We start from the raw sequence: 27,705 nt of genomic DNA, 5'->3' as shown, positions 1-27,705 counted from the left end.
TTGTGGAGTCAATGAAGACCAGAAAGGTTAAGATACGGAAAGTAATCCGTGTAATCGCTGATTTTTGTAGAGTGATGGAAGGGTGCGCCATGAACAACATACTACCGCTGAAGGATCAGTGGTGGGGTGGCAGTGCGTAGAAGGTCTCTTTTGTACGTTTTTGTCAAATAATTCAGAAGTGGCGGGCTCAAGAGAAAACGTAAACGTATCGTACTACAAAATTAAATTACATCAAGTTAAAAAAAAAAGATCCTATTCATTCCGTCTAGTACTCGGGGACAGTCTTATAAATTGACCTGCATTTTAAAATAATTAGCAAACTACATGCATGGAGCTGCCGCTTGTTGGAGAGAATGTGTTCTAAGTCATGTCAAGCTGTTTTAAGCGCCCAGTCCGACAGGCCGTTGCTGATTTTGGCCTTGGAGTGATTCAAGTTTGTTTTGATCTCTGAGGAAGTAAATATTTTTTTGTGAAGCTAAGCATCCGTAGCCTTATGGATACGCAAAGTCTATGTATCATTTATATAGCATGTAACTATTTTTATTCAGCAATAATACATTTTAGGACCATTTAAAATCAGCCCATCCTCCGGCAATGAAAAGTAAGTTTCAAGATTATAGCGCCGTCTTGCAAATTGTACCACCACTCTTCTTATATATTGTAGTTGTACATTTTAAAACAGTGTTCCCTATTCATGTTTTCAACAACTGATTTGACCTAATAATTGATCAAACAATTGCACTACTATTTAGGTTGCCTGCTATAACTTAAGCTAATGGTGCACTCGTGGTATATCTGCCTCTACATCCACTCATTAGCTACAGCCACTAGACGTTGCGTTTTTATGCCACTTGCAGCTTGTTGCAATCGATCAGCAGACAAATGGCTTGGCGCAAATCCTAACAGCAAAACTAGGCAACGAATGTTCTGTTGTTGGGAGAGTCGTGTGGTAGGGTTTCGACTGTACAAAATGTTATCAGTGGCTTATCCAAAACAGGAATCCGGCAGTTGGATTCGAACATCCTGCTGACTAAATTCAATCAATAAACAGAAGCGAGGAATGAGGAAGAAAAAAATGAGTGAACAGAAAAGTAAAGAGGTCCAATAAAATCAAGACAAACTAATGGAAATTACGTACTCTTGAATCCTTCAATTTCCACAAACAAATCTGTCGTATGAGAGTGTCATTAAACTCACGAAATATATCCCCTATTACAGCTCTACAAAGAATACTAATGAGCAGAGAGACATCATATGCAGTTGAGACCAACGATAGTTCTTCAAAGATGCTATTCCTCCATGACAAAGACTCTGAGAAAAGCAATTGCACGTATCACAAAACTAAACAGGCAAACCAATTGTGATAATTAGTCAAATGTTTTGTGTGGTTTCATAACCGGTGTACGAATGTAAGTGTGAAGAAAAACTATTTCATTTGGGTAGCTGCAGACCTGTATGGGCAGCTTATGTTGAAACTGTTCGGCGTAAACTCGAAAAGTAGCATAATATTTTAGATAATAAATTTGTATTAAGGGTTCAGGTTTGTTTGCTAATGCCTTGCAAATTAAAGTAAATTGTGGTTGTATCACGTTTCTGTATTTCTTCGTATAGTTGAGAAAAATATAGAAGACCTTCTCCTACATTGTGTCACATTGCACCTCTCCACTAATTGGGTCACATCTTTTAAATTGTACAAATTTTATTTTGGAAATTTTCGGCATACCGGTATGTATCTGAGAGAATATACATATAGATAATGTACACTAGATTTCAGTAAACTTAGAAAAATTCCGAAACTGGTACAATTTATGACACTTTAGCCTAATACTTTGCGTGAAGTCAGAGAGACAATATTAAAAACAACGCTGTGCGAGTAATGGCAGTAGCTTACTTGGATTTTGTATAATAATTAGAAGTAGAGTCCCGATTTAATATTGGCCCTCTTCAAATTCTACGTGGCAGGTAGCATTTGGCGAACAAAGTGTTTACTACCTGTGCTACATTTCTTATAACTTCCATTTTGTAGGAAGACACAAGACGGCACCTTATCAACACTTTTTGTGGGGAATAATTAGCTATCTTTTCTCTTTATTATGATATTACTTTACACAGCTGTGTTTGATGTTTATTAATCGCTATCAATTTCTAAACGCTCAAAGTTTCGTCATCTGACTCACCACGAGACCATCGACATGCTGTAAAAGTGCAAAGTATATTATTTCGTAATCATGGATCCTCATCAAGTGTGGCTCCACCTTAACAGGCACCATCAACTCGATAACGAAGCAAGATTATGAAACAACACATTTTTTAGTTGCGCAGTATATTAATCGTTACCACGTGTGGTTGATGATGAAACCGATATCCATAAATAAATAGCGTTAAAGGCAGCTGAGTGAAATGGATATCATTATAAAGGGAGTAAATAGTTCATTATTCTCCATAATAATACTTTATACTTGTTCGTCAAGTGCCATCTATGAAACTTAGGTGGCCAACCTATAACCGAAGCATGTGATTGGACTCATATTCTGTAAAATAATAGGAGTGTGAATAGGTCACGGTAAGCCGTCACGTTGATGAGGAAATGTTGGCAATTTATGTCAAATGCCACAAGTCAAATGTGTACTTGCCAATGATCTCAACGCAGGAATGATTTTAAGCCAGACATATTACAATCATTTCAACACATTAATTGAAACAATCGAAAAGTCTTTTTTAAGGCTTTGTAACGAATACATCATCAAAAAAGTCAAAACAAAGCTTGTGTACATGTGATTATGCATGATTCTAAACAACGAGGTATTTTTAGTTTCTTCCAGTGGTGGTTGACATCAGAACGGAAGATTTGTCACAGTTACACTGTGATGATTTTTTTGGTAAAGGCAGGATTTTGCATTAATATTCATTATTTTTCCCGTCCCAGGGGCCAAAATTTCAAAGTACTCAAACGGATATTTAGTGAATAATCTGCCAGCTTCTGACACGTGGAGTGAATGATGGTATCTAATTTACAAAATAAATTTGCACTGAAAATGATTGATAGTCGAGATACGTATTTGTGATTGTGCAGCTTTACATCCATGTTTCTGCTGTTTATAATTCATTTAATCAACCAGATGAAATAAATCAAGGCAAGACAGGGCTCATTTACATATTTCGAAATTTAGAGAACATTGTATTGTATTGTATGTTAACCGGCGGCCTAGAAACGACGGAGAGGCTCCGTCCCCGCCGCAGCCACAGTTGTCCATAATCCCACGACGACTAGCGCAGTCCACTTCACCCCTCTGCCGCCCCACTCCGAATCACTTTTCAATTGGTGAGAGATCTGGAGAATGTGCTGGTCAGGGCAGCAGTCGGACATTTTCTGTATCCAGAAAGGCCCGTACAGGACCTGCAACATGCGGTCGTGCATTATCCTGCTGAAATGTAGGGTTACGCAGGGATCGAATGAAGGGTAGAGCCACGGGTCGTAACACATCTGAAACGTAACGTCCACTGTTCAAAGTGCCGTCAATGCCAACAAGAGGTGACCGAGACGTGTAACCAATGGCACCCCATACCATCACGCCGGGTGATACGCCAGTATGGCGATGACGAATACACGCTTCCAATGTGCGTTCACCGCGATGTCGCCAAACACGGATGCGACCATCATCATGCTGTAAACAGAATCTGGATTCATCCGAAAAAATGACGTTTTGCCATTCGTGTACCCAGGTTCGTCGTTGAGTATACCATCGGAGGCGCTCCTGTCTGTGATGCAGCATCAAGGGTAACCGCAGCCATAGTCTCCGAGCTGATAGTCCATGCTGCTGCAAACGTCGTCGAACTGTTCGTGCAGATGGTTGTTGTCTTGCAATCGTCCCCATCTGTTGACTCAGGGATCGAGACGTGGCTGCACGATCCGTTACAGTCATGCGGATAAGATGCCTGTCATCTCGACCGCTAGTGAGACGAGGCCGTTGGGATCCAGCACAGCGTTCCGTATTACCTTCCTGAACCCACCGATTCCATATTCTGCTAACAACGCGAGCAGCAATGTCGCGATACGATAAACCGTAATCGCGATAGGCTACAATCCGACCTTTATCAAAGTCGGAAACGTGATGGTACGCATTTTTCCTCCTTACACGAGGCATCACAACAACGTTTCACCAGGCAGCGCCGGTCAACTTCTTTTTGTGTATGTGAAATCGGTTGGAAACTTTCCTCATCTCAGCATGTTGTTGGTGTCGCCAGCGGCGCCAACCTTGTGTGAATGCTCTGAAAAGCTAATCATTTGCATATCACAGCATCTCCTTCCTGTCGGTTAAATTTCGCGTCTGTAGCACGTCATCTTTGTGGTGTAGCAATTTTAATGGCCAGTAGCGTATATTGAGAAAATGGTGATTAAGAACTATACCAATATAAAATTTTCCGTAAGTAACTGTAATGTATTTCCTTCAAATGCACACTTCCAATTAAACTTTGGACTTACCATGGTCGGAAGTATTACTGCAGATGCTTGAGGCTGAACTAAAAACGAATATAGCCTATTAGACATTCTTCAATGATCTAAAATTTCAAATCTGCTACTTTACTTACTGCTTACTACTACTTACTACTACGTTACTACTAGTTTACTTACGATGCTGAGGTTCAGACGGAAAGTTTTTGTATCAGCGTCTTCAATGCGAATATTTGATCCCAAATTGCTCTTTTACTTGATAAATCTTTCTTCATCTGCGACAAACTACTTCTGTCGCCCTTTCCTTCTCTTACTTCAGTACGTGGGTAGCGGAATTAATTGAGTAATTGTTCCATCAGTAGTCTTTTATTGAAGATACTGATACTACGTTATGGATTTCGGAATTATACAGGGTAAATTATAATTAAAATTTCTCAACTTAACCTAGTGTAGACAGAAAACCGTGTCGATACCCAAATTTATAGGAATTGTGTTTGGACTCATCCCTACAGGATTTGCATTGTTAGTTGTGTTAGTGTTATGACTCGCCGTTAGCCGCCGATACTGGTACAGCGACATAGGGTTGAAACCCTAGCATCAATGTGCGCTATAGTTGCAGAAAACGTGCATTTGAACAAGGTCAGCAGGGTTTTATATGTAAAGGTGTTTTATCAAAAAGGAATGCGGTGAGGTTCTCCTTCCGTACGAACATGAACATGATTTGAAAGTACGAATTAAGTAACGATTTGGGAACTGCTCCAAGGAGAGGCCGCCAGCCAACTCTGCCACGAATTGCTGAAGAAGTTACTGTTGTCATGGCTGAGAATGCTCGACGCAGTGTGCGATCTTCAAGCAGTGCAGAAGCAGTGTCACTACAGCTGAAATTTCCATGGTCCACCGTTCGAAAAGTGCTGCGAACATTTTTGAAATGGTATCTCTACTGCACTTCTAAGCTGTCGTGGATGCAGAAAATAGTCACAATGAGCAACGATTGTAACGTGGTACGTAAATAGGGTACGCAATTCATAAACGTTACCGTCTTATGTGGAAATTAAAATATGTTTCTGTCAATGGTTAATTCAACATTTCTCTCCCGCATGTTCTTACAAATTTTTCCACAAAGTTTCATTGTCATACAATGACTCGTTTTCCAATGAGAGCCTCACAAGTAGCGAAAATTTAATCACCCCGTACAATCCCATCTTGAGATCATCATGTAGTTGAGCATGCTATCTGGAATCGTGCGATGTCTGTTGTGATTTCAACTTGATAAGGGCTACGAACGCTTGTACAACGTCCTAGAATTGTGCTACAAATGTGCTGTATTAAAATGTGTGGTAGGACGGGATGCGAGTATATGTACTTATACGAGGGTTGTCCAGAAAGTAAGTTCCGATCGGTCGCGAAATGAAAACCACAGTGAAAACCAGAAACTTTTATTTGCAACAGTTAGGTATAGCTTCCACCTACTTCTCTACATAGTCGCCACTCCAACTTCGAGTTTTATCGTAGTGTTGCATCAACTTTCCAATATCCTCGACATAGAAAGCTGCCGCCTGTGGCTTCTGCTAGTTATCTGCACTGGTCTGTAGCTCGTTGTCTGTAGAAAAATTTTGTCTTCATAGCCAGTGGTTCTCGTGAGCAGAGATGAGACTCAGGGGGAGACAATTATGGACTGTATTGTGGGTGACCAAACACTTCTCATCAGAAACGCTGCAGGTGCTTCTTCATTGCCCCTGCAGTGTGCGGCCGAGAAATGGCATGAAGAAGGAACTACTCGACAGTTGTGTTATGTGGGCTGCGTTACACAGGCGAAATCTCTAACCGGGCCCTCATACTTGGCGGGAGACGCTATTCCCTACACATCTTTACGTGCTCACTGTTCACTCAAAACTGAAAAGAGTGACGCGACACGATCCACGGGCATACTAGAGACACTGCCCAACACATCTGTGCAAAGCTTTACTAGATTTTCCCAGTGGTTTCCATTGCGCGACCGATCGGAACTTACTTTCTGGACAACCCTCGTATGTCTATTGATAGTGTGCTTAAAACCCTGTAACCATTAGAGGGAAGAGATGAGTAGTAACCTCAATTCGAAAAATGATATAGACTGATCAAGCACATGAAGATGAGCGCACAGGGTTCGAAATGCATCCTGTACTGTGAATTGTGGCGGAACATCGTCTATTTTTTATTTAACGAATTCTATAATTGTTCGCACTAGTGTCTTGTATGCAATTTCCTTTAAATATCAGTTGTGATTTCGTCGAACCTTTGCTACAAATGTAAGTCCTCACTCGCTTCCGCTATACTCATTTTACGAGATTATCCAATTTCCCATCGCTTCTTAGTATAATCTCTTCAAATGTACAGCAAGTAACGTATTGACGATTTTCACCGCTAATCTTGCAGTGAGGTAGTATGGGGTTATTCCTCTTCTTTACATCCTCCTTCTAACTACTCCACAGATTTTATTCCACCTTACATTGTCGGAGATTCTCAATGTTTCATACTATAGGAGCGGTAGTCGAAGCTTTCAATACCACAACGAAAAACTAATGTTACGTAATTAATTTTCTGTTTATTTGCGGGTACACGTCTGCATCACTGGTAAACATTGAAATCCTCCCACCACAGTACCTTCGCAAGCCGCTAGAGGCGCCAAAAGAAAACGGCCCATCACTTCTATGGAATATCGTACTGTGATTTGATTTCTGAATTTGAAGAAGACAAACGCTGCAATAATCGACGTTGAGCTGGTGGAAATGATGCGCAACAATGCACCGTCGTATGACACAGTGGATGAGTAGCACAGACGCTTCCAGTGTTCTCAAAAAAGTTTGAATGATGAAATAGTGGCAAATTATCTTTCACTGAATAACCGCGAATCGGAAGAGAAATGGCGATGCTGGTGCTCGAAGATCTGTGTATCACAATAGAGGTGACAGAGGAAGTGACGATACACAGACACGGATAAGTTTTCAACATCTTGCGCGAATTTTTTAACATGACAATGGTCACTGCCCTCTGGCAGAGGCGAAATAGTGCAACTGTGTCAGGCCAGTCCACATGATTTCCTTAGTCGCTGTATCGCTGTTTATTGTATCTCTGTAGCTTTGTGACCTCGATACAAAGCAGCAAAAGAAACAGTGGAAAAATGTGGAAAAAAAGAGAAGACCCAACGATCACGAAGCAAAATGATTCTGCTGCCAAATTTGGCCTTATCCCTGTAGTCTCCTCACATGGCACTCAGTGACTTCTTCTGCTTTCCTTGCATGAAAAAACAGTTGCGTGATAGGTGATTGTGAGATGGAATGTATGCTGAACAGCCAAAATGAAGACTTCTGCAAGCCGTCATCCGTCGTTTGGGGAAAATGTAGAGCACAACTGTCACTATCAACAAGTTTCAAGAATACAGCCTGATTCTCTCGAGGTGACATTTAAGACTTTGGCCAACAGTTTTACGAATATGCTGTCAAATCAATGGTATTGCAGGTGAAACAGTGCAACTTGCGTTTTTGGAATCTCCGCCAGCGATACAAATTTATTCACGGCCATATGAAAGAAATACAACATGAATTTACAATGCTTGCAATTTAAAATTCACATAATTGGAAATGACATCACTTTGGTGGCCGCCATTTCCATTCAGGCACATTTCATGTCTCTTTCGGAAGTTAGACGTCACATCTTGCAGGATTGGCACTGGAATTTGATTAACTTCCTCCCAAATTTGATCCTTCAGTTTTTGGATGGTATGTAGTGGGTCACACCAGAGGAACTGAGATTTTAAATGACCCCAAAGCATAAATCGCACGCTGACAGGTCAGGGTATGTTGGCGGCCAAAAAATGTCCCTGTTATTGGAGATGAGGTGACCAAGAAAGATGTTCTGTGGCGCGTTACTGGAACGTCGTGAAACAGGGCACGTGCCTCCGCCTTGTTGGAAGAATGCTTTTGCAATTACAGGAAGACCAGAAAGCTGTCACAGTAAGAAATCGTGCAACATGTGCACACAACGCTCTGTATTCACAATAACAGCAATGGCACCATAGTCTTCAAAAAACTGAGGCTCTAGGACTCCAAACGATGATATGCCGCACGACACTACTACTTTCTGGCAGTGAAGTGGCGCTTCATGAAGCATTTCAGGATTTTCACATAACCAGTATCTAAAGTTATGTTTGTTAACAAAGCCCGACACATAAAAATTTACCTCATCTTTCATGATCAGATTGTCGCACGGGCGTAGATTGTCGTTCATAGTTTTCTACAATTCGTAGCAAAAGTGTAGTCTCTTTGGGAGTCATCCACATTCAGTTTTTACACTTTGTAAATTTTGTGTAGATGGTATTGTAGTTCTTTTTGTAATATTCGCCGTACACTGCTATCCGACATGTCAAGTTGTAGCGCATGTTTGCGTGCAGAATACCTGGTCTTTCGGCTGAGAACTCTTTCACTGTGGTGTGCTCACGTGTTTTGTACTTCCGTCCGTCTTTCGCACCGTGTCACTTATTTTCTGTTATGTTCTGTACCAACGCTTTGACAGAACATGCCGATGGGCCTGGGGCATGATGTACGAGATTGTCATCGAAATACATGCTACGCGCTCACGTAGTTGTCGTTTTTGTAAAACGCCTTCAAAGCAACAGCACGTTGTTCATCGTTCACCGACGCCAAGATGACTGAACATTGATATCAGTGTTAATGGCAAAGATTTATTGTCCAACTGATTCCCAACGTGTGCTGTTTCTAGGGTTGCCAAATCACTCGTTTCAATGCTGCCTCTGTTACTATCTGTTTCAGAACTTCAACATAGTGATTCTGTCACCTGATTGGACTTCACACACATGCTAGTTAACTGTTCACGTTGTTTCATTTAGCTGTTGGCTGTATACTTCTCTCAAACAGCACTGTTTCAAGCTTTGGCGTAGTCTCTAGTGCACAGGGCTTCCAGAATGGGGAATCGTTGCGTCAGTAGGCCGTGCCAGCCACAGTCTGATCGCTTCTATTGACCTGCGCGACTAGAACGCCAATTGAGTTAAAGGCGGGATTACTGACGCAGGAAGTAGCGTGACGCCTTGTTCTAGGAATGCCGTTGTCCAACAAGCATGCCAACTCTTTGAAGCGTTTCTGTGAGATGCAGTGTTTCTTCATGTTCCCAAGCTGAAGGGCAGTTCAGCTTTATATGAGTGCGATAGTTAAACGGATGACTGCTCGTGAAAACAATAGATTAATTATTATGATATTAAACACCTAAAGTACGACGTTGTTAAATTGAGGCAACGTTGTTTTGAATTAGACCTGAAGGCAAATAACATCTTTTTCATCTAGAACAGGTCTCAATGGATTCGGATTTCCGAGACTTAAACTTGAGCTGTCATACGAAACATTAAATTAAGGCCGCGCGGGATTAGTCGAACGGTCTACGGTGCTGCAGTCATGGACTGTGCGGCTGGTCCCGGAGGAGGTTCGAGTCCTCCCTCGGGCATGGTTGTGTGCGTTTGTCCTTAGGATAGTTTAGGTTAAGTAGTGTGTAAGCTTAGGGACTGATAACCTTAGCAGTTAAGTCCCATAAGATTACACACACATTTGAACATTTTGATTAAATGTAGGCTGGCGTAGGTGTAACACTTATTAACAGGTGAAGCATATTTTTTACTTCTATTTATCTTGCCATTGTTTCGTTTTCTTACTTCCACTGCAATTTATAATTCTACATTACACGTAGTCGATTTTGATTAGGTTTATAATTTTAAAGATGGCTGTTTACTTTGAACAGTATTGTAATTCATTACAATAGGTTACTATCGTAATTCATTATAATAGGCTACATCAGATATTGTCGCATAACAGAAGGGTCTACTTCTAGGTGGCAAGTTAAGTAAACACAAAAATAAAATCTTTAAAAGTTCAGATTTTATTTTTCTGTTCAATGTAACGACATATCAGACGTACCTTCTACGTACTGGGAAAAATTAAGTTGGTTTCCATATAGCCGACTTCAGTGTTTCCTTTTCAAAGTGCTCCTTATAAAGATTCACCACGACAGGGGAGAAAGAGTTATCGGTGTTCAACTCGTTGATCTGTTCATCGAAGATATACATCGAGACAAGGTATAAATAGAAACTTTGTCTTGTCTAATTTTTCTCCGTCTAAGAGACTCATCATGTGCCGCCAAAAGGGAAACTAGGTCAAAGACTACTTTGATGACAGCTCGTCCAGTTCAAATTGGCCGACACACTGCACAAAGTCGAGTGGGCTGCGGAACTGATGATGGCATAAGCCAACGTATGTGTTGAGTAACCTGCTTTGTGGACCCGGTGTGACGATACTCCGGGCTGCAAATGAGAATTCCTCTACCACTGCCAAAAGTGATCTGTTCTGTGTCTGACAGCAAGGAGGTGGTTCTGAAAGTGACTTCGTTTACAGGCTGCTTTATTCCGTCATGGAATCAGAGAGTAATCCGCTGCACTGTAGTCCGTCTCTCCACTGTCACTATTTGCGACAGCCGACGGTGACCCCTATCACGTTATTAGCTAGGGAAACCGTCGTTATGGCAGAGATTTTCCGTGAATCGAGGTAATCATCGTTCACAATGGAAACAGTGGCAAGTGAGAAGGCCAGTACCGACACTATCCTGGAGATGAAGGGTCCTTGTCTTTTGTGTTATGCATGAGATTCCCAAGATTTTGCAACGACAAAAAGTGTTGATGCTGTTGCCCATCATCCTGCTTTATGCTGTTACGCTGATGAGCTGTACATCTGATTCTACATATACATATACACGATTATTCTGAAATTCACAATTAAGCGACTAGCGGAGGTTCATGGAACCACCTTCAAGCTGGGCCTATTACTCCAGCACTCCACTCTCGAACAGAGCGCGAAAAAACGAACACTTAATTAAATCTTTACGTGTGAGCTCCAGTTTCTCTTATTTCATTTTGATGATCGCTTCTCCCTGTGTAGATGCTCGCGAATAAAATATTTGCGCATCCGGGGGAGAAAGTTAGTGACTGAAATCTTATGAGAAGATCCTACCGCAAAGAAGAAAGGATTCGTTTTAACGATCTCAACCTCAGCCTGCGCATCATATACTTGACGCTGTATCCCCAATTTCAAGATAATACAAAACGGGCTGCCCTTCTTTGAACCTTCTCGATGTCCTCCGTCACTCCTATATGATATTTATCCCGTACATCCCATACAGCGCAGCAATACTCCACAAGAGGACGGACAAGCGTGTTATAGGCAGTATCTTTATCAGACCTGTTGCATTTTCTTTCTGCAAATAAATCGCAGTCTTTAGTTTGCTTTCCCCACAACATTACCTATGACATAGTTCCAATTTAATTTATTCGTAGCTGTAATCCCTTAGTATTTAGTTGATATGTCCGATTTATCGCGTAACCGAAATTTTGCGGAATGCTTTCAGTTCTCATTTGGATGACTTCACACTTCATTATTTACAGTCAGTAGCCACTTTTCACATCATACATATATACCACAATAATATGGAACCAGGGCTGTGTGCTAGAAAGTCAGACTGATACTTTCAAATTCTTATTAAAACTAAATATGCACCATTGGTTACCAATTATTAAATCGTTGGTCACAGTCTTGCTGAGCTGTGGCAGGTTTCTCGCAATGTAACGATATTAGTGCTCATATTATCTTTGAGCAATACGTTGCCGTTGGAGCGCAGCGCCCTCTGGTGTGCCGGCTCCGGGCATAGTGGCCGGTTTGGTGGGCAGTATGAGGTGAGGAACGAAGCTGTAACGAGCTTTCCCTGGGGGCCTCTTCGCCGTGATGTTAGATGTTGGCGGACGCCCAATATTGTGGTCATGTTACCCTGTGTAGTTTATCGAGTACCGATGTGGCTTGTGCTGTGATGTACCAGAAGGGTGTTGAGTTGTCAGGGCAGTTCGCACTATCATTTTGCTCTGTCTTCCTTCTGTTTTTGGGTCTGTATTCCCATGTCTCCGTGGTATTCAAAGGGCAGTGTGATAGCAAGATCTGGTGGACATATGGAACTCATTCAATGGCTGATATCTCATTATAATTTATGTGTTAACCTTGAGGGCTTTCAAAAAAATATAACTACGCACCCTCCGACTCAGAGTTCCAATATTAAAAGTTTTGGCTGGTTTCGTTGTCTAGGGGCTGGGATACGTAGTTGCCGCATTACAGGCCAAATGCTGTTGAGTCTACAGTACACAATACGAATACACACTTGAATCGAATGGTCAAAGGTTCTTATCACTCGGCAATAGTGGATTAATATAGAAATTTAAAAATGAAAGATTGCAATTAAATAAAATCAGCGGGTGCTGTTTTAAAGACTTTAAATGACGCGTACGATAGCAGAAGTGCTTTTGAAAATGCCGTATATTTCTGCAAACACTTATTGGTGTCGCTGGTCCAGCAATTAAATAAAATATAAGTTGCATAACAGGGAAACAATAGATTCCTACTCCACGTAATTAGTTATGAACGACAACGTAGCTCGCGAGATATTCACTTCTAAACGCACACTACGTCTTCACTGTAGAAGCCACGGAAATCTCGCATGTACACAAGTCGGCGCTTCGCAGTATTTCCATCTCTCGCGACCACGCGCAAACCGCTCCACACTTTCCAAGTCTTTCCGCGACTCCGCGTCCGTCGCGCCGTCGCGTCCGTCGCGCCGTCGCGTCCATCACTTGTCGTGTCGTGTCGTGTCGTACCCTCCGTGTCCTGTGCCTTCCTGCCCAGAACTGCCTCGTGTCCTCTCCGGAAACCACGCTCTCCTCCTACTTCCATCCAGTCTCCCCATTCATGAGCGCTGTGATTGGCTAGAGCGCTCCCTCCATATCTTCACGCGAACACACATTCACAAACCCAATGTAACACTTTCGAAATACTGGATTTACTTTTAAATAACTTGAAATTAAATAAATATTCCTGCGGCTGGACCATAAACACGCTCTAAAATACATTATTAAATACATAAACAAATTAAATATACATATATCAAATGAATGGCAAGCAAAAGTAGGCCAGTAGCCTAATGTCTCTGTGCTTTCTAAACACAGTAAATATTTAACCACTTTCTTCATGAAGAGTATATATCGGATATAAACAAAGACATAGATGAATAAATATATTTATAAGCATGCTGCTACCGTTTTTTCGTGTAACTGTGGAGTACTTATAGCCTGACGCGATCGATAGTAATCGGCCACTTTGACCTCCGATAACTCATGTATTATTCAAGTTACATGCCTGTAATTCATACCAATTTAGGTTTACACTAATAGCTTTCTATAGACAAGTAGATCGACGAAATCGGATGAACCGTTTAGATTTTGGAAATTCGTTGCTGAGTGGTACTTGTATAATTTACCGTCGGGTACTAATTTTTTAACTAATTAAGATATTGAAAATCTGTTTACACCATCAGAATCGACGTGCAAATAATAGTAATGCGCATGTTTCTTTTTGAGGTATCATGATTCATCTGGATACTATAAATTTCTATACGAACTGTGAAATGTCTGCCATGATGGTTTCACAATGTCCGCCATCTTTGGCAATCTCGGCATATAAGTCCCTTTCTTCGACACAAAGCACCGTCCTCGTCACAGCGGAATTCCCAGCCACGCGGCTGGACCATGCGCTGGGGCTACCCCTCTCGTCCGGCTGACGTTTGCCACCACGTGTTCGCTGCTGGACCCCGGCTCTGACGAGCGTCCTGTGCGGCCTCCCCAACTCCGAACACAGAATATTTCCAGGGCGCCACAACTCGCCCGTTACCTCACAACCTTATGAACCTTTAGCCAGTGTAAAGGGCCGTGATCGAGAAGAAAACCTAATTTGAATGTTAGCGGTGTGCAATAGTATAGGTTTTACCTTTCCTTGTCCGCCTTTCCTTAATTCTTCTGATTTTTAAAATAAATAATTGGTCACGCAATTTTCTATTGAAGGCTTAGTGAAATTTTTGGTGTTACCAGTCACCACGGATGATTAATTTGTTCATGTCACAATGTGTGTCTGTTTTACTATTTTATTGGCCTATTTATAATTTGCCCTTTTTGTTCTGGTTTCTTTGAAGCTAATGCTAAAGGCCTATGCTAAGAAATTATATAGTGCATCTGTTCTGTTTAACTGGCTCAGATAAATTTTAGTCTGTTCCTGGATGCATTTGTTCTCTCCAAACCACTATGGACCAATGTGTGTACTGATGAGCTTTGGGTGTCATGCAAGTGTCCTTGTGGCTGCTTTAATGGTTTGCTAGAAAGGAAAATTTTTCTGATATTGCTACCTTATTGCTGAAATTATTTTTTTTACATGGTTGTACTTGGTTTCTTAAATCTTTTGGTTAACTTACTAAAATGCAGTTACGTTGTCATCTTTTTTGGTAAGAGCTCACATACCAATTTAGGTTTACACTAATAGGTTTCTATAGACACGTAGATCGACGAAATCGGATGAGCCGTTTAGATTATTTATTTGATGCACATCTGTGGGTTGGAATTTTGTCTGATTGAAATTGTTTATGCTGCAGAAAACTATCGTTAGTAAACTCTTGTACTCCATTGCTGATACGTGTTTCCTAGGATCGGGCCCCATTTATTCAGGTCTCGTCGGCTTGCTTAGCCGGCTTTTTCCCTCATTTGCAGTGCATATGTTCGGCAGCACTCGCCCCTGTCTGTCTTTCGCGCTGTTTCCTCCAACCATGACCGCACTGCTTAATGTTCCTACTCAAATTAAGTTTACACCTGCCATAATTCTGAATTTGTATCGATTAGCTTGTTGCCTTCGCCTTAAACAAATTTTGACGTGTTGGGACCCCAATATATACCTCAATCTGCTGTAATTTAATTTTCTTGTTATATTGGAAAATGTGTTAAATCTTGCCTAGATATTGGTGTTAAATTGTTTTTAATTATTTTTAGTTTTCTTTTAAATTTTTTAACCAGTCAAGTTTAAATGATGTTGTATTCTCACCATTTTGTAATTAATGCCGTTCCAGTCTGTTCTAGTACTGTTGTTTAGATTTAGGTCTGCCCCTATTACGCCTTTAGCCTTATTACATTCTGTCCCTTATGGAGGGCATGTCTTGCCTTAAAGAATATTAAGTCATATTGGGTAAAAGTTTACTCTAAATTTTTTGTAAGTTATTTAAATTGGCATTGAATTTTGAATGAATTCTCATCGCTTGGCCTTTGAATTAATTTAAAAAATAAATAAAAGTTTAATTGGCTGCTATGTGATTGAAACTGTGTAAAATAAATTTGTGTTCTACCAGTAAATGAAATGAGTAAAATTTCCACTGGTTTAGCCTTTCCCGGTTTTTCTTCCTCACTGAATTAAGAGCCCGTTCTTATCACCATTTCACTTGCCTTTTGGGTACACCTTCTGTGAGTTATATATCCCAGTGGATGTATAGCAAATAACTTTCAATTAAGTAATTCAAGGAAACTCGCAACTATATAGAAGTACTTTCCTTTAAAATCATTTACTTGGAATTAATCAAAAATCCGTAATAGCATAACGACCATTTATACAATTAAAATTTACTTGAAACTGCTTGAATAAAAAAAAGTATGAAAGCCTAATAATTATGTACACTACTCAGTATAGGATGCATAATTTCTACTAATTATGTAATAGCAATTTATTTTTTACATTTATGTCCACGCCTCGCACGCCATGCAACGAAAGCATCTCACTTACTGTCACAATCAGGTACACTCTAACATTCCTTAAGGTTACATTCATTACCAAAACCTGACAAGCATTAGCAAATTTCTTTTGAGCGCAGCTTGGTTGACAATGCAGACCCCCCAGTAGCTTCGGACCCTCTGCGTAGACAACCGCCACGTAGCACACAGCAGCAAATGGCGCCGGACAAATATTATTGACAGTATTACGTTACATTATATCAGACATTTCATAACGTAATCTGAAAATAACCATAACTAGTTCCTGGAAACCAGTATCACTAAGGGCAGATACCCACAGGATTACCAAATTGGGAGAAAATTACTCCTCCATATAATTTTTTAAACAGTAGCACAGCAGTCATACATTATAATTTAGTCAGTCATATAGCGCTAGAACTTTACACTGTATCTTAATGTCACCGTAATGCGAACCTTTAAAAGCACTCTGCTTGTATCGCACAGAAATACCTCATTCCATATCCGTCTGCTCAAGCGTGGCATATGACACAAATATAATCAAAAAGGTTACGATAAGTGAGAAACGGCTCGATCTAACATATGAATTACGACTGCTCCTAAGAGAGTCAATTGTGTGATGTAATCACAGCCGTTAGCAGCAAAATGTTAAGACTACTGATTCATGACCACTATTATCCACAACAGGCTGCGGAACTAGAAATGTAGGGACGCATAACACAGCGGAAATACAGTCATAGAACACACTTCGCCTTCTTTGGTGAAGGAATTTCGGAAAACCGTGTTTAGTAACTCTTCTTCAAGGGCTCATCACAGTAATACTTACATTTCTATCGCGCAGCGAAGGTATTGATTGCGCCTTGCTGTTGGTGCGCTTTACCCTCAATGAGAATCTCTTTAGATTTTCTGCCAGATTTAGAGACAGAGTTGCATTGTGAAACCTATTAAAAGTATAAAATTTTTTAAAACATTATCAGCGATCTTTTAAAATTTAAATTTAAAGATTAAAACAGTCTTGATCGCAACTTTTTATTTTTATTGGAGTGACCGATATCGATTCTGTTTAAGAACCATCTTTAGACTCCAGAACGGTGGGTGGACTCAGTGGAGCAAGTTGTGCCGATCCTCGAAGCTGGAGCTTCACGGAGTCTACCCATCGTTCTGGAGTCTAAAGATGGCTCTTAAACAGAATCGATATCGGTCACTCCAATAAAACTAAAAAGTTGCGATCACAACTATTTTAATCTTTAAATATTAAAAGTATCTCGTATTGATGATCGCGCTAAATTTCCAGCTTCTGTAAGACCTCACCAATCTTGGGGGTTTTGCGTTCTCGACAGGCTCTAGTGGCATCCCAGTCACGTGATACGTCAAACTACTTCAAAAATAGTAGGTAAATAACAATAACATTAATCTCGTTGTTTTTCTGGTCGTGTCTAATTCCATGCGACTAAATACCTTCGAGACTCTACACAGATTATTCGAAAGAAGTTGCTTTTCTCCTTGCACGAAGGGTTTGTGAGGATTGGAAGGGTTGTCGGACAGGTGCACATAATTGTAGGTCTTTATAGATGACGTAAATCTGTTGTAAAATTATGATACATGTTTTATGCTCACCAATTATTGCGCTTTTCGAGTACGAATATCTGTTCCACAGAAACCAACATGGATTCCGTAAACAGAGGAGGTCTTGCCAAAGTCAGCTCGCTCTGTTCATCTATGAGACCCAGGGCGTCGAAGGGCCCAGATGGTGCCCCGTCCCTTGACATTCGAAAGGTAGTCGATATACAGAGTGGGGCAAATAAAAGTGATCCAGAGAACAGAGTTCCAGAGTGCAAGACACCACAGCAGAGGAAAGGAAATAAAGAACTAACTTGACTACAGCAGATGTTGAAAGTGACCATCATTCATCTCTTGTCAGTTTTGCGCCGTGGTCAGCAAGTTGCTGAACGCGGATCGAACCTGGAATGCTGGTATTGCTGAAATCTCGTTCAAAACGTTCTGCTGCAGTTCTGGAAGACTGTGAGGGTGGTTGTGATACACCTTATGCTTGAGGGTTCTCCACACAAAGTAGTTGCACGCTGACGTGTCAGGTGAGTCGGGTGACCAGATAAGGCTGCGACCAGACTGACCTCTGCTAACAATTCCACTCACACCGATACAACCCGTACTGAACCCGTATGGATCACGTGGAGGGCGTACACGTGGTGTCCGCGTCACGATGTGCAGTTATATGCATACATTCACGTCCAATCTTATCCACTCGTCCAGGCCTGTGGTTTCGTAATGACTGTGGTCAAGAAAATACGACCTTACCGATTATTTGACCAGGTTTGTTACTGGATTCAGGACTTTCTTGCATTTAGAAGAGAAATCGACAGATGTAAAAGTAATTTCAGGAGAGCCTCAAGACCGCGTGATTGGTTCGATACTGTTCGTGGTGTATTTAAATGATCTAGTAGATAACTGTGCATGCTCTGCACGGCGATTCGTGGACGATTGTCGTTGTCTATTGGAATGTTGCAGCGCCAGAAAACTATAGCGAAATGTGGTAACACGTGCGGTGGATTAACAACTGGTACAGGAACTGGGTTTCAACGATGAACGTATGTAAACTTGAGATATCGCGCATAAATAGGCGAAGAGGTTCACTCTTATTCGATTACACTATTGGCAACATGTGACTGCGAACGGTAACTGCTGTAATACATTGGGGAATAACCATCTGGTGCGACCAAATGTGGAATGACCAGATAAAACCAACTGCAGAAAATGATTATCCAGGGCTGAGATTCAGAGAGCGAATTTTAAAGATATGTAATTCGATCAAGAAAGGAGTAACTTATAAAACATTTCTTCGATCGATACTTGAGTACTGCTCTTCAGTCTGGGACCCTTACCAGGCCGGCATCACAGAAATAGAGAACATCGAACGAAGAGCTGCACGGAATAGTAAGGGGCAGAAAATCCAACTCATGCCAGAGGCCGAAGCACGAAGCGAGTCAGTACGTCGGAAGTGGATCAAGTCAACGACCTAGTCTGCCGACGAAGAAAAATAGACTGCGGCAGAAAACCAAAGGAACTAAGACAAGCGTAATCGTTATCTCTCGAGATATGTTGCAAGAGTCCTGTTTCATAAGAGCACCTAACAAGGGACCAACACAGTAGTTAACAACCTGTTAAGGGAAATGGCAGAATAAGGAAGACACATTCGGTCTTTACGAACCGAGGCTTGCGTCGTAGCCTCACGCTAGATTCTTTAAACACTCCAGCTCGCCAGCTTTCCTCAGGAGCTGATCATTGGGATCTATGGCATTTACAGTAATAGTATTCGACTCCATGATTACGATACTGTAGTGAATCTATATTCCTAGATGCTCCAGCACAGTCTATGAAGTAGCCGAGGATGAACTCAAGATGATGGCCTTCACCTGATGAACTTCATGCTGGTCGTCGCCTACCATTTACTGGTGGAGAAATGGCTCTGAGCACTATGGGACTTAACATCTGAGGTCATCAGTCCCCTAGAACGTAGAACTACTTAAACCTAACTAACCTAAGGACATCACACACATCAATGCCCGAGGCAGGATTCGAACCTGCGACCGTAGCGGTCGCGCGGTTCCAGACTGAAGCGCCTAGAACCGCTCGGCCACACAGGCCGGCTTACTGGTGGAGAAACAACACCACATCTCAGAGTGTTGCCAATACCGGGCTTTAACGCGGAAACCAGCAACAGGGCCTCTTGGGGTCCAATTCCTACTGAACACTCAGGCGCCTTCGGGTGCTAATACCTGCCGAGAGCAGGGAGGAGATCAACCAACCACTCGACTACCTACATCAGCTACATTTCGGATGAGTCATCAATATCATAGTAGATTTCGGAGTGGAAGCGAGTACACTCCAGCAGCCAGCCCGTAAAGACCGCGCCCACTCGCCAGCAGTTAGCTGGGACGCCAGGGTCGTTGGCACCTTCTACTGGGCGCGTAACCGTTGAACTGACTCAGCTAGAAACCAACACACAGCTGAATGAGCAACAGCCGAAGCTAGTGTGAATGAACGATAACATTATGAATAAATAACTGTATTCTAACACTGTTTCACTATCGTTGTTGAAGCATCACATTTTCTCAACAACTATCCTGACTTCATGCAGAGGTGCCTTCGCTCGGTCGTTTGTAGAGGTCCTCCGACGCCAGATTCTTTATTCGGCGAAACAGCGTTAGTGAGATGGTCAACAAACTCCGCTGACAGACTCTACAGGAGAGAAGTTGTGCATCACGGAGTGGTTTCCTGTTGAAATTTCGAAAGGAATGGTAGTGTAACGCGTTATTTCCTCCAGCATACGCCTCTGAAATGACCACGACGAGAAAATCAGAGAAATTATAGTTAATGCGAAGGTTTACCAACAATATTCTTCCCCCACACCGTACGTAAATGGAATGACGAAGTGGAGAGGGGAAAGGGAGTTAGAGATAATGATGCCAGAATTACCATCTGTCGCACATTGTAAAGTGGCTTCCAGGGCGTAGGTGTACAGTATGCGATGCATATGCGAATTTTTGACAGGCTCCTAGCGTTTATCTGGAAGGAACTCCAATGTCTTTGTAGATGACTGTAGACACAGAGACAACTACGAGCGTTCATAGAAGTGGGTTAACAACGCGTTTGTCGGTTCGTGACCCTCTGTTATCGAGAGAGCATTGGTAAAATGGCCTCAGTGTAATGCTACGTGACGTCGCCAAAAGATAGTAGGCAAAGTCAACATGTTTCCACATACCACTGCCACCATCTGACACGTCCTGCCTAGCGATAAGGGTAATCTGTCACAGAGGTATACAGCCAGAGTGTGATAAACGGTTCAGTACGCTCTGTCGTCAGTGGACGTGTCGCAGCTAAGTATGCTTGATGTGATATAAACGAGCCTGTGGTCGGCAGGTCAGAGTCGCGGGCAAAACAAACACTGGACGTATGGCCTTCGCTGGAGGCCCAGACGGCAGATGCTGTGCGCGACTCACAGTCCAAGGCTGGCTTGTGGTGGGTCGTTGTGCACAGGGCTGACGCAATGACACGCGTAACGCCTCTGTGTGGCAGACCCGAGCACCAGGCCGGCACATCAAAGTTACGCCGGTGGCCAGTGTCCTAGTTAATTTTTAACGTCGCACTCGTTTGTTGATAGAGATACATTCGGCAGGTTATGTTTGAAACATAGTGACCTACCTACGGGATAAGTGTTCCTCGACCAAACAAATTGTGGATCCGGTTATAGTGGGAACTAACTTCTCCACGTGACTGAGTACAGCCAGCCACCTTCTACTTGCGACGTAGTACGCGTGGTTCAAACGGCTCTGAGCACTATGCGATTTAACTTCAGAGGTCATCAGTCGCCTAGAACTTAGAACTAATTAAACCTAACTAACCTAAGGACATCACACAGACGGTAGCGCCTAGAACCGCACGGCCACTCCGGCCGGCTACGCGTTGTTACGTCTCAGTCCAAGCAAGGAAACTGATCTCGGAAAATGGCTCCATCGGCATCCACGTACGCTTGCTGTTGACCGTATTAAATGTACTGACGATGAATAGGTGAAAGGTGCTGACGGGGCAGATAATGGAACGTGTAAGAAAAATGTTAAAGTTAAGTAACTTGATGACATGCAAATCACTGTCGGATGGAAACGATGTTAAGCGGAGTATCTACGCAATGAAGAACACGTGAAGTACAGTCAATAAATATCCACTGACAAAATGGATAAATTTGATATTAGACAGCAATTTCTGTGATATTATGATCTGTTCTGGTTCGGCACACAGTTTTAAGTTCACACTCCGCTGCAGAGTGAAAGATTCATTCTGAATACAATCCGCAACTGGGCTGTGGGTACACCATTTCGTCCACTATCTTTTTCTCCAAGAGTCCCGCAAGGTATGCATTAAAACCTCCGTGAAGTGTGGAAAGCACTAGAGTTACAGAAGATGTAATGCTATGAGGGTGATTCGTGTCTCAATAGCTCAGTCAGTAAGACTATTGCTCGCAAAAGCCGAGGATCCGGATTAGAGTCCCGATCCCGTTTTAATCTGCCACAAAGTTTCATTGCAAATATACAGCAAAATTCCGAAAAAGTAACTTTTGTTACATTCCAGTTCAATGATAATATTTTGCTTTACAGGGAAACCAAAATAAAGTACTCATCAGCTATATGAATTTGTGTCTATCCTTTCGGACATGTTCGGAAGAACAAACACCACGCATTCATATAACAGATTCGCCTCGATGAGCAGTGATTCCACCACCTTCAGTGCGGATGCACAGTTACGTCCGACCTCCTGCGAGAATCTCGAAGTAGCGAGCGTGGAGGACATCGACAGGGAGTGCAGATATGTGGCGCTAGGGGGAAGTTTGGGTCGCTCGAGAGGCGTGCCGAAATTTAGCAAGTGCGGTAAACGCTGTGTCCCCGTGGTGCAGTGGGTAACACAACTGCCTAGCAAGTAGGAGATCCCAGGATGGATCACGGTTCGGCAAACGTTTTCACTTGTCGCCGCTGATTCCGCGTAAAGTCTCAATGCAGCTGACATCAATAATCCCTTCCCTTCCCTTCCCTTCCCTTCCCTTCCCTTCCCTTCCCTTCCCTTCCCTTCCCTTCCCTTCCCTTCCCTTCCCTTCCCTTCCCTTCCCTTCCCTTCCCTTCCCTTCCCTTCCCTTCTCTTTCTCCCCTTCCACCTTCAATTTACGTAAAGCAGTCATCATCTACGAAGAAAACGATATATGAGACTTGCAATTAATACAGAAGACTTAAGTGAGAGGATAATAACAGTGGAATTAAACGTAAATAATCATAAGACAACCATCACTGGAGTACATGGAATAAATGAAAATCCGCTTAATGAATTGAAAGAATCATTTTTTTTAATTTTGGAAATGTTGTGAAAGCAATAAATGAATGAGAGTGAATGATAGTTTTTGATGACTTAAACAGCAGTATGAGAACATGTGAAGACGGAGTTGTAGGTCCTTTTGGAGAAAGCATAGCCAGCCCGAGATCTACGATATTTCCGAACCGGGGTAAAACTTGATAGCGCTTCGCCCCTCCCTCGAGTGCATGAAATAGGACGTCAAAAATTTTTAAAACAAAATTATTTTTCAAAAATATGTTCAATTTGTAGCGGCTGGTCCCGACGGAGGTTCGAATCCTCCCTCGGGCATGGGTGTGTGTGTGTGTGTGTGTGTGTGTGTGTGTGTGTGTGTGTGTGTTTGTCCTTAGGATAATTTAGGGTAAGTAGTGTGTAAGCTTAGGGACTGATGACCTTAGCAGTTAAGTCCCATAAGACTTCACACACGTTTGAACATTTTTTTTTATATATAAAACATATATCTTCGAGGAAATGTAAGATATGCTATTCAGTCTTACGTATGCAAAGTACAGTGCAAGTCCTCTACACATAGCATTCTTACCTCTGTCAGTGTATTTCACTGGAATTCAAGCGTGTATTTGGAAGTCATCGAACCTTTATTCAGGACAGTGTAAATTAAAATGTCCTGTGGTGCTTCTCCTGTTCCCAGTCGGCCAGTTCGACATCCTAACCCCCTTAAAAAATACTCACAATTAATACTGGGTGGAATTATTTGTGACCAGGAGAGTAAGAACTCTTCAGAAAATTTTGACTATTTATTGCCTATTAGCTAATAGCTTTCTCTTTTGTCTGACATAAAATTAAATATAGGGAACATAAAACCAGTGAAGACAAGAGACAAGCAAGACAGTCCACAGTTCTTCAATCCATGGGCCCCACCATTTTTTTTCTCTCTAATCTTGGTACAGCTTTACACAACGTGCTTTCCTTTCAGCGAAAGAATCTACTACCTCATCAAAGTTCGTCAAACGTTTTGCTACATGAAAAATTAAAATATTGTCTACTACTGAAAAAGCTGTTAATACGAATAGTACCCAAGACCAGTGTGGTTTCTCGATTTCATTTCGTCTATTTTGTCACTGTGTGCTATATAAAACGAAATAATCGTCTCTAATATTTAAGAAATTGTAATACACGCCAAATAAGCGAGATTTTTTTGGCCCAAGTGTTCATTTTTACGTACTTCATTTACATAAATAACACGACAGAACATAATTCACGAAGTACCAATATCAAATGCCTATTAGGCATACTATAACCAAAAACTTTGTTAGGTAAAAGTTTCATATTTCATTCATACGCTCATGTTTCCCGAGCATGAGATCGAAAAGCAGTAGCACGAAATTTTTATATAAATTTGGAATCGTCATACTCTCCCACGTAATTTGTGTGGTGTCCCCATTTCTTCTCCTACCTCGTTCTAACGAACAATCCTGTCATCATTGATTCTGTAACTATCCCTGCCATTGTCAACATTTATTCTCCGATCAACTTCAGTAACCCTGCCAGAATCACAGGTTTAGTTATTCCGCGTTTATTCTCGGCTTACGTGGTCGTAAAACGTGTTTTCCGCTCTATTCCGAGAATAGAACTTACAGCTGCCGCTCACTGGGGAGTGTACAACTGGTAGTGTAGCGATCTAGCAAAATTTTTCTGTCAAAATTTCGTTGTCTTGGGGACACAGAGAAGATAATACACTGCTGGCCACCGTAAATGCAACACCCTGAAGGAAGCATCCGAATCAAGTGAAATTTACACCATGGGTTTGCAGCGATGAGATATGCAACTGATTAGAATTTCAGCGCAGACGCACATCACGCGCGCCTTTGGCGCCACCTCATAGCGCCATTTAAGGCTTGGCGATTTCGACGAGTGTACGTTCGGCACGTGTGTTTACCTTGTGGTTGTTTCACAAGACGATCAGTTATGCCTCGTAGACAACAGCGAACATCGTTTGATCAAGTATCCGAGTTCGACAGAGGAAGGATAGTGGCTTACCGAGATTGTGGATTATCATACAGAGAAACCGCTAGTCGTGTTGGACGAAACCAAACAACTGTAATGCGGATATGTGACCGTTGGATTCAGGAGGGTACGACGGACCGACGTGGTCGATCGCATTCACCTCGGTGCACCACTGCACGTGCTGATAGGCAAATTGTGCGCATGGCAGTGACGGATCGCTCAGTGACATGCCGAACCATAGCACAGCACATTGCGTCTGTAACGCATCATCCACTGTCTGCGCGTACCATTCGACGCCGTTTACAGCAGAGTGGTCTGTCCTCAAGACGTCCATTGCTTCGTCTACCATTGACGCAGAACCACAGACGTCTCCGTCGCCAATGGTGTGATGACAGACGGATGTGGACGGCAGAATGGAATGACGTTGTCTTTACTGACGAGGCACGCTTCTGTCTGCAGCACCACGATGGTCGGATTCGAGTGTGGAGACACCGTGGAGAGAGGATGCTGGACAGCTGCATTATGCACCGCCACACTGGTCTTGCACCGGGTATTATGGTATCGGGCGGTATTGGATATTACTCTTGCACGCCTCTAGTACGCATTGCCGGTACTTTAAATAGCCGGCGCTACATATCCGAGGTGCTGGAGCCAGTTGTCCTTCCTTACCTTCAGGGCTCGGCCACAGCCATATTTCAACAGGATAATGGGCGACCACACGTGGCACGCATTGTCCAAAGGTTCTTCGTCAATAACCAGATTGATTTGCTTCCCTGGCCGGCTCGCTCTCCGGGTCTTTCGCCGATAGAAAACATGTGGTCCATGGTTGCTCAACGAGTGACCCAGATTACATCCCCAGCTGCCACACCAGATGATCTTTGGCAACGTGTGGAAGCTACTTGGGCTGCTGTACCCCAGGAACACATCCAACGTCTCTGACTCAATGCCGAGACGTGTGGCAGCGGTGATCTCCAACAATGGCGGCTACTCTGGCTACTGATTCTTGCAGGAACCACATGTCACAGACGTCTGTAAACGTAATCATTGGATACTTGGTCAACATGTTATCTACAAAATAAATTTTGTTGTGCTACCTCTTGTCTTTCTTGGTGTTGCATTTACGGTGGCCAGCAGTGTATGTAATCTTTGTTACCTGTTATTCCCTTAGTCGTTTATTTCCACTCTGGTAGTCTGAATCTATGGATTTCTCTAATAATTATAACAAAGATCATTCGCACAGACAGTCGACCACATAAACAAACAGCGATCGGCATTCATCCGTTCGGGTTTATCCGGCTCAGCTCGTGTACTCCTGTCCCTTTCGTCTGCGGTGAAGTCTTCTATTTCTAGATGCGACGGGATATCCCTAGCAGAGACATAACGTGCACTAAGCACACATTCAAAAATCAACTTATAATTCTTTCAGGAATCAACTTACGACGTGTTAAAAATGTACAAAAACCAAATGGGATTAGTTTCAATAATAATCGTTAGACCAACGTGCGCTGGATGCTACGTGCTTTGTGAAACAAGATTTTTTTATTCAATAATGTGAATTTGGCGCCCCCTAAAATTGCCCCACCCGGGGCAGATACCCCGGGGGTGCGCCTCCCCCCCCCCCCCCCCAATAAATCCAGGCCCGAGCATAGCAATCGAGAACAGAAGCATAAAAATACATATAAATTCATGCGGGAAGTTCCTACGAGGAATCTTAAATCAATTAGCCATCTGATGCTGGCGAGAAAGAGTAAGACACTGCCGCACAAGTTAGCGAATGTAGACAACCAGAGTGCGCCAGCTATCACCATATGGTAATAAGAAAAGATGCTGCAACAAGATAAGAAGGAAGATGGATGAACTTACAGTACACAAGGAAGTAATATTTCAGACAGACGATCTTGGACAATATAGTTTGAAAATGCTATACCAAATTAGGCTCCAGAATAAACTTAACATGGAAAGGACAGAAGCTGCCACAGTTATGTACTAATACCTGGAATAAAGTGTTTTGGAAACAGCAAGAGAAGCCTTCAGAGAGGATAAAAAGAAGAAAAATATGCAGAAGAGTTTTCCAGTGAATTTGAAGACATGATTCTGGAAAAGAAGAAAAAAACTCATATGAAGTAATTAAGTGACAAGACGTCAGCATCAAGAGATTTATGTCAAGATAAGACAACAAGTTAAAATGAATGTCATGATGAAAGCGAATGAACATTGGGACAGGCTGTGCAGAATCATAGATGGGTCAACAGGATACAGTAAGTCTACTGAAGCATGGAAGGTTATTAAAAATGTAAGAACAAAATTCCCCACTCAAGAATGGATAGAACATTGTTCAACGCAATTGCAGGAAGATAGATTGGATTACAAAGGAGGAGGAGGAGGAGGAGGAGGAGGAAGAGGAGGAGAACTAGAAGTTAAGATCTTAGAAGAATAGAGAAATAAAGGATGAGGATGTGAAATAACACTGTCTAAAGAAAAAGTAAATAAAGCCCCAAGATCAGGAAATACACCGCCCAGTCGTATTGATGTGACCACCGCTGAAAGGCCTACATAATCACCTTTTGCAGCACGGGCTGCTGCGAGACTTTCAGGAAAAGAGTCAGTGGGGAAGATACAGACAGGGATGTGCAGCCATGCCGACTCCAATAACGTGGTCAACTGCACTACGTTTTCAGTTGAGGAT

General features: G+C 42.3%; 1 protein-coding gene across 1 annotated transcript in view; it reads left to right on the top strand.

The window, feature by feature from the left end:
• Positions 1-27,433, top strand: part of LOC126252541 (putative mediator of RNA polymerase II transcription subunit 21) — a 102,298-nt gene extending 74,865 nt beyond the window's left edge. Inside the window, exons 4-5 of the mRNA XM_049953438.1 lie at positions 21,081-21,179; positions 27,370-27,433. Coding sequence (XP_049809395.1) covers positions 21,081-21,179; positions 27,370-27,433 — 163 coding nt within the window. The remainder of the gene's footprint in view (positions 1-21,080; positions 21,180-27,369) is intronic.
• The last annotated feature ends 272 nt before the right edge of the window (positions 27,434-27,705 follow it).

The sequence above is a fragment of the Schistocerca nitens genome, chromosome 4 (assembly GCF_023898315.1).
Source record: "Schistocerca nitens isolate TAMUIC-IGC-003100 chromosome 4, iqSchNite1.1, whole genome shotgun sequence".
NCBI classification, from domain to species: Eukaryota; Metazoa; Arthropoda; class Insecta; order Orthoptera; family Acrididae; genus Schistocerca; species Schistocerca nitens.
The sequence above is the reverse complement of the archived record's forward strand: the minus strand, read 5'-3'. Positions and strand labels throughout refer to the sequence as shown.